This window comes from Bos mutus, chromosome 4 (genome assembly GCF_027580195.1).
Source record: "Bos mutus isolate GX-2022 chromosome 4, NWIPB_WYAK_1.1, whole genome shotgun sequence".
Classification (NCBI taxonomy): Eukaryota; Metazoa; Chordata; class Mammalia; order Artiodactyla; family Bovidae; genus Bos; species Bos mutus.
In genome coordinates this window covers 18,776,088-18,784,807 of record NC_091620.1, presented here as the reverse complement: position 1 = coordinate 18,784,807, position 8,720 = coordinate 18,776,088, and the positions used below count along the sequence as shown (strand labels likewise).

General features: G+C 42.0%; 1 protein-coding gene across 1 annotated transcript; it reads left to right on the top strand.

Annotated features, from left to right (window-relative positions):
• The first annotated feature begins 1,609 nt into the window (after nucleotides 1-1,609).
• On the top strand, nucleotides 1,610-2,554 carry LOC102277504 (olfactory receptor 9A4-like). The gene has a single exon (XM_014479889.2). The coding sequence runs from the start codon at nucleotides 1,610-1,612 to the stop codon at nucleotides 2,552-2,554; it is 945 nt and encodes a 314-aa protein (XP_014335375.2).
• Nucleotides 2,555-8,720: the final 6,166 nt, after the last annotated feature.

The window sequence follows — 8,720 nt, the reverse complement described above, 5'->3', positions numbered from 1 at the left end:
TCCTTTTTGATATTTTCTGACAGTTTTCCTTATTTGTAGGACTCAGGAGACAATAGAGGACTTAGATGAGCAATGTTCTGCAGTGACGTTTCCACACTTCCTATAGTACTCAGATAATAATGGGTCGAAACAGGGATGTACTACACCTTTGGATGTCTCTTCTTCCTAGAGCTAGAAATCTGAAACTCCAGAAGGCCAGCAGTTGCTACCATTAAATCATAGCTCCGTTCTAGTTTCTGGTCCCAGATTATGCAGTAGGGATGGGAGTGATGGAAGTTGGCACAAAGACAGTCCCAGCCTCTTCACGCTTCCTGTTCCCCTACATTCTGCAGTCCCCTTGTGACAAGAGGAATCATCAGTCTGAGCTGGAAACCACTAGGTTCTGCTGAGGCTCTTCCTGTTAGGAGGAGACATGCTGACTGAAATGAGAGGCAGAAAGGGCCTTTTTCCAGAATGGCATTGAAACATGTATAATATCATGTATGAAATGAGTCGCTAGTCCAGGTTCGATGCATAATACTGGATGCTTGGGGCTGGTGCACTGGGATGACCCAAAGGGATGGTATGGGGAGGGAGGAGGGAGGAGGGTTCAGGATGTATACCTGTGGCGGATTCGTTTCGATATTTGGCAAAACCAATACAATATTGTAAAGTTTAAAAAAAAAAAAAAAAGAATGAGGAAGAAGTGGAGAGCTCCCTCCAGGAAGCCTGCTGCCCAGAAGTCAGGAAAAGACTCAATAGTTTGTCTCAAAACAGCTCTTATCTTAGGACATTGACCCCATCTCCCTGCCTGTCATTCTTCCAAAGAGGCAGAAATGATAAAGGTAACTGAATTGAAATCTTTAAATGGAAGATAAGGCAAATGAATCTGCATTCAGAGGAAGGAAGGAGAAGGAACCATGTCTCAGTGAGATTGACTAGGAATACTTTCTTGTAGGTGTTGAGATGCAGCAGTTATCACAGGGCATGGATGTAAGAAGACAGATTAGGACACTCAGAATGAAGGGGTCATGCTGTAAATGAATATGTTGTGGTCAGGGAAGTAGACAAGGTGGACAGGGATGGTGGCAGAGTTGGATTCCAAATGTCCAGTGAATTGAGAGACAAAAGTGATTCTTGGTTTTTGTTCTTATGGATTGAATGATATTGGTGATTATTTCTTATCTTACTGGAGATACACACTTATCTTCATATATTATTTATTTGTTATTGTTCAGTCACTAAGTTGTGTCCAACTCTTTGTGACCCCATGGACTGTAGCCCACCAGACTCCTCTGTGGTATTTCCCAGACAAGATACTGGAGTGAGTTGCCATTTTCTTCTCCAGGGCATCTTCCTGATCCAGTATCTAACCTGTTTCTCCCACAATGGCAGGAATATTCTTTACCACTGAACCACCAGGGAAGCCCACATATTGTTTATAAAACATTTAACATCAACTTTGTACAGAGAATAGTGAAATATGAACCCAGCTGGTCATTCTGTGGAGCCTGAAAGAGCAAGAGATAATATTTGTCAACCTGTGAATGTCTTTAGTGCATTAAAATTAGCAGCCCATTGTCTCTCCTTTGCCCTCCAGATTTCAAAAAGAGCAGAAGCACCCAGCTAAATGTTGAAAAATTACTCTAGCACCACGGAATTTTATCTCCTTGGCTTCCCTGGCTCTAAAGAACTGCACAATATTCTTTTTGCCACTTTCTTTTTCTTCTACTTGGTGACAATGATGGGAAATATCCTCATTATTGTGATTGTCTGTGTTGATAAACGTCTGCAGACCCCCATGTATTTCTTCCTGGGTCACCTCTCTGCCCTAGAGATGCTGACCACAACTGTGACTGTCCCTTTGATGCTCTGGGGTCTGCTACTTCCTGGGATGCAGGCAATATCCTTGACTGCCTGTTGTGTACAACTGTATTTGTACCTGTCTTTGGGAATATCAGAGTTCATATTATTTGCTGTGATGGCTGTGGACCGTCATGTGGCTGTCTGTAACCCTCTGCGGTACACCATCATTATGAACAGCCACACCTGTCTCTGGGTGGTAATTGTGTCCTGGGTGTTTGGCTTCCTGTTTCAAATCTGGCCAGTCTATGTCACGTTTCATCTTACTTTCTGCAAATCAAATGTGCTAGACCATTTTTACTGTGACCGAGGACAGCTATTCAAGCTATCATGTGATGATAGCCTTTTCACAGAATTTATTCTTTTTTTAATGGCTGTTTTTGTACTTTTTGGTTCTTTGATCCCTACAATTGTCTCCTACACCTACATCATCTCCACCATCCTCAAGATCCCTTCAGGATCTGGCCAGTGGAAAGCCTTCTCTACATGTGCCTCCCACTTCACCTGTGTTGTGATCGGCTACAGCAGCTGTTTGTTCCTGTTTGTGAAACCCAAGCAAACACAGGCCGCTGAGTACAACAGGGTAGCATCACTGATGGTTTTAGTGGTGAACCCATTTCTGAACCCCTTTATCTTCACCCTCCGAAATGACAAATTCAGAGAGGTGTTTCGAGATGCCATGAAAAGCTGCTATCGACTCCTCAAGGCTTAGCTGTTGTCAGGACCACCATGGATTCATCATCTTGGGCCTGAGTAAGCTGAGAGCTCTGATTCAAATCTGCAAGAGTCATTTTCATCATCAAGTAGTTTATGGTCTATGATGTAACTTTTAGCTTTTAATAATCACTTCCTTATTTTTCAGTGGATATATTCATTTATACACATTATTGTAGTTACAGTGGATACATTCATTTATACACATTATTCTAGTTAAAATACACCTTGCAAAATAAATTTAATAGGACTTACCAGATGGTCCAGTGGTAAAGAATCCACCTGTCAATGCAGGAGAAATGGTTTCAATACCTGGCCCAGAAGATCCAACGTGCCATGGGCAACTAAACTTGTGTACCACAAATACTGAAGCCTGTGTACCCTAAAGCCTGTGCTCTGCAAAGAGAAGCCAAACAATAAGAAGTCTGAGCCCCAACTAGAGAGTAGCCTTGCCTTCGACAACTAGCAAAAGCCCGTGTGCAGCAAAAAGACCCAGCACGGCCAAAAATATAATAACAGAAAAAAAAATACATAAAATAAAAAAATAAATTTAACAACTAAAAAAGTAAAAGATGTTGATGTTTATTAAAATAACCCTGAGATATTTGAATGTGAAATGTCTAGAAAAGAATCATTCCTTCTCTGACAGCTGACCTAAATGTTTGAATCTAGGTGCTGGGTCATCTTCACCTATACTGTCCTGTGTTTCCCTGGTCTTCTCAAAGCCTCAGCTTCCCATATGATTTCCGTGAGTGATGCCAAGTCCAACTCCAACTTGAGGCTTCTGGCCCAAGGTGCAACAGTGATAGTGCCTTCCTGGAGATTTTCTCAACCAGCGGTTGTAAGAGGAATTGACGCCTTACCAACACCAAGGTTGAATGTGTTAATACAGACAAGTCTCTATCTATTATGCTAGAAGTTTGTGAAAATACTTAGCTCTAGGAAATGGATCAGAAGACTCAAGCAGATGGGGAGAGAGACATTGATGTTCCATCATTCCATTTGATTTTTGACTATGACTTGTGCTCATTTTATGAAAAATGGCAATTGTTTTTGCAAATGTAATAAATATTTCAGATGTGATTTTGCAATTTTACTCAGCATCTCAACCATTCTCACTTTTATGTAGCACTTTTGGGATTAATTTTAAATATTTTTAAACCTTTATCCCTCAATCAAAGCACCTGAGGTTTTTGAGCAGAGCTACAAACCCAATCACCTTTGAAGACCTAGAGGGAAACATATGGCTGAACAACCCCACTTGGAATGCATGCATGTTGGAGAGATGGGAATGGGCCATGGCATTAGCACATTGGTGGTAGAGTAGGTGGCAGATCCTCTCTTTGAATCTATGACCTGGATCCATAAAGATGACCAGAGAGTGTGTGTCCAGAGAGGGCAGAGATCATCTGGGAGAGATGGGCTTCTTATAACCCTGGAAATAAAGAGAGAATTTGGACATAAGTCCGTTTGGCCACTAGGTTTTTGACAAGTGTCTTGAATCCACTGGTGAGTTCACAGCTTGAGGGTGGCTTAGGCTCTGTAGGGCTCCATGTAGTCAGGGAGAAGCACATAGCAGCTGCATTGGCTGATTTTGACAGCTGGGAATGTGTGGTAGTGGGTAAGGAAGGTCCAGGGAGTAAGGCAGCCTGGGTGTTGAGAAGCTCCTGACTGGGAGCTTTCAATTTTGCCCACTGCACAAAACATCCATGGTCTCCAACTTGATTAGCCTCAGGTGGGAAGAGTGGAAGTTTTTTCAGCTTTTCCTTGACTATATCCCCAGTGTGTCCTGAACCTGTTCAAATTTTTTCCTCAGTGAATAACTATCCTTGGGGGTAGACAAGGAAGAGGAGGAAAGAGGCAGAGAGAATGAGAGACAGGGAGACAACCTGATTCCTCTTAGCACCATTATTTCTGTACTTTAAGTTTGTGCACTTGGCTAGTTATTCCTCATTTTGAGTGAAGACAACAGAATCAGGCTGTCTCCCAAGCAGTGCCTTGTACTAGCCATGTAGGGGTGGCGGTTGATACCTGAAGGGCAGAAGACATTTTGTCCTTCCCCTTCTCTTGAAATGAATGTCTTCCAAGTGATTCTCCTCTTGAAGGAGAGAATAGAAAAGCATCTCTTTGGGAAGCCTGAGCTGGGCTGGCTTCTCAAACAAGGAGTAAAGTGAGGCAGCTGCAGAGTAGATCAGCTGTACTTCAGATCATCCCTGCATAGCAAAGAGCAGGGTGCGGATGTGCAGTGCTGGGTGTAGACACAGACCTGTGCCTGAGAGAGCCACGACCCTGCTCCCTCTTCATCCCTTCTTTATACCACTTCTCAGTTTGTGAATGATCTGTGGCAAGAGAGATTACAAGTTGAGTGGACAATGCTTTAGAAAAGAGTGAGTGGAGGGAAAGATAGTCAGGTTGAATATTCTTTTATATTGTATTGTTCTTTAATCTACTAACTGATATATTCACTGAATAATGTTTATAGAGTACACATTTTGTCAGACTCTCTTCTTGTCACTTGTTGTGATAGTAGAATGCTGAAGAATTTGACTTCAAGGTACTTAATTCTAATGTGGAATTTTGATGTTAAAATGATAAGTACAAATGTGATATGATTTGGGATACTGATGGAAGCCAACAGAAATAGAAATACAGCCTAGAGAGTTTAGAGAATGAGACTTTCAGTTGTGTCCATTGTCCATAGATGGCACAAGGCTCCCCAATGAGAACACTAAGTGGGGGGTCAGTTGAGCAAATGCTCAGTGCATCTAGTGAGCATGGAGCCTAGCAGGTTCCTCTGCCCAGGGGATTTTCCAGGAAGAGTACTGGAGTGGGGTGCCATTGCCTAAAAGTGGTCAATTGAGCAAAGGTATGCATCTAGTGAGCAAGGAGCCTGGTGACTAAGGAATATCCTACCCTCTGGTTTGGCATTTTCTAGCAGTTTTCTTACCCTGTGGCTCTGGACAAAATAGAAAAGTCATAGACAAACAGATACATTTTGGAAATTTTACAAATTGCTCTATGAAGCTGAGATGATGGCAGTTTGGTCTGAGGGACAGACTATCTAATTTGAAGGTCTGGCTCCTTGCTGCAACTAGAGATTTGGGACCTCCGAATATAGAGGATGTTGTCTCTAAATTTCCGCTGCTTTTTTGTTTTGTGATCCCCTGATGGAGACTGTGTAGGATAGATGGGACATAGGGATGAAAGTCCTGATCCTCTTCTTTTGTTGGGACCTCTCATCTCTCATGGCATATGATCACAAATAGAAATATAATGTCAGAACTTAAGGTCATCAAGTTGAGGCTGGCCGGGTTTTTTTGTGCTTAGAGGAGACACATCCACTAAAAGCACAAATGGAGGAAGACTTTTATCACAAGAATAAAGTTGAAGATAGTGGATAATCCGCACTAGGAAGCCAGCTCCCCAGAAATCAGGGAATGATTCAATACTCTGTGTTAAATTGTCTTATGACAATGTCCTTGATAGGCACAGATTCTCAACAGCACCCCTGAAGTGATACATAAAACAGGTAACAACTTTAAAATGCATATAATCCAAATGAAGCCTGTGTCCAGTGGATACAAAGAAAAGAAATAACCATGTCTGGGTGGGATTCACAAGGCAAACTTTCTTTTGTTTTGTATGCATCATGGGTTTGCAGGATCTTAGTTCCCCAACTGTGGATTGACCTGGAAACCCTGGCATTGAAAGCTCTGAGTCCTAACCAGTGGACCAACAGAGATTCCCAGAAATACTTTCTTAAAACTGTTAATATACAGCAGATTTTTCAGGATGTGGACAAAACTGGCACAGAACACAGCTTACATCCAATTACAGTACGGTGGTTTCCCTGATGATTTCAGAAGTTATTTCTTTTCTCAATCCTTCAAACTCTGAACTGACAAAGTCATAGAAGCACATCAGGATGGAATGAAACTATGCTGTAGATGTTCATTTCAGGAGATATTTGCAAGGTAATTGTCTTTACTTCCTCAAGTCCTCCTCCTCACTGTCGTATAAAAGAACCTGGCATCCACACCCCTTCAAAATGGCTATTGTGAGACATTAATCTGCCATCTTCTTGGTCAACTGGCTTTCCAAATAAAATTGTGTTCCTTGCCTCAATACCTCGTTTCTTGGCTATGTTGAATAAAAAGATACACAACTTGAGAGTTGTCAGTGAGTTTTATTTTTGGGGCAAAATGAGGACTGAAGCCCGGGAGTTAGCACTTGAGATAGGTCTGAGAAACTGTGCCAAAGATGCCGTGGAGGAAGGTCATTAAATAAGATTTTGGTGAAGGGGCAGCTCAATGCAATCAAATGCTTACTTTACAAAAGGTTTTTTTGCTAGTCACGAGGATCTGATGTCACCATGAAGGGATTTAGTGCTTTCCTAAATATGAACAGATGCAAGGATTGGGATCTTGAAATTGGTTCCTGAAAATATCTATCTAAAGACTTGTCCCCTTGGCAAAATGCTGTTAGCCTTTGCCCTGCTTCATTTTGTACTCCAAGGCCGAAATTTTCTGTTACTCCAGGCATTTCTTGACCAGTCAATCACAAAGGAAGTCCACCCTGAATATTCATTGGAAGGGCTGATGCTGAAGCTGAAGCTCCAATATTTTGGTCATCTGATGTGAGAGCTGACTCATTGGAAAGGACCCTGATGCTGGGAAAGATTGAAGGCAGGAGAAGAAGGGGACGATAGAGGATGAGATGGTTGGATGGCATAATTGACTCAATGGACGTGAGTTTAAGCAAACTGTGGGAGATAGTGAAGGACAGGGAAGCCTGGTGGGCTGCAGTCCATGGGGTCACAAAGAGTCAGACACTACTGAGCAACTGAAGAACAACAAGAAAAGACCTGTTCCACCAGATTCCCTGGAGCATAAAGTGCCTCACTCTCACCCTGAGCTGCCTCAGGGGGTGTTGAAGGTCAACAGCTGCAGCAGCACAGGGTTCAATCTCTGCAGAAGCAGATGGCAAATACCCTTGGCAAGCGCCCATTTGTAATTGACAGTTAACTAAATTTGTTTTTACTGATTAAGTCTTCCTTTCGTCAACTAATCAGCATATAACTTTGTTTTATGTTTGTTTCTATTCAATGCTGCTGCTGCTGCTAATTTGCTTCAGTCTATTCAATGACATTTTGCTTAATATGTATTATTGATCCATGAAGATTGACACACAGCCAACAGCTTGTAACTCATGCTTGAAGAATTTTAGCAAACACATATTTTAAATAATCAAGCTTGTATAATACTTATCTAATCTTATTTTCCCCATAAGGCACATAACAGCCTTCTTGCCCTTCGCACCAGGAGATAAGTATTTCAGCATTATGCTTCAGTTCAGTTCAGTCACTCAGTCATGTCCAAGTCTTTGCCACCCCATGGACTGCAGCACACCCAGCTTCCCTGTCCATCAGCAGCTCCCAAAACTTTCTCAAACTCATGTTCATTGAGTTGGTGATGCCATCCAACTATCTCATCCTCTGTCATCCCCTTCTCCTCCCGCCTTCAATCTTTCCCAGCCTCTGGGTCCTTTCCAATGAGTCAGTTCTTTGTTTCAGGTGGCCAAAGTACTGGAGTTTCATCTTCAGCATCAGTCCTTCCAATCAACATTCAGGACTGATTTTCTTTAGGATTGACTTATTTGATCTCCTTGTAGTCCAAGGGACTCTCAAGAGTCTTCTCCAACAGCACAGTTCAAAAGCATCAATTCTTTGGTGCTCAGCTTTCTTTGTGGTTGAACTCTCACATCCATACATGACTACTGGAAAAACCATATCTTTGTTGGTAAAGTAATGTCTCTGCTTTTTAATAGGCTGTCTAGGTCTGTTATAGCTTTTCTTCCAAGGAGCAAGTATCTTTTAATTTCATGGCTGTAGTCACCATCGGCAGTGATTTTGGAGTCCAAGAAAATAAAGTCTGTCACTGTTTCCATTATTTTCCCATCTATTTGCCATGAAGTGGTGGGACTGGTGCCATGATCTTCATTTTTTGAGTGTTGAGTTTTAGCCAATTTTTTCACTCTCCTCTTTCACTTTCATCAAGAGGCTCTTTAGTTCCTTTTCACTTTCTGCCATAAAGGTGGTTTCATTTACATATCTGAGGTTTCTTGATATTTCTCCCTGAATCTTTCTTCCAGCTTGTGCTTCATAC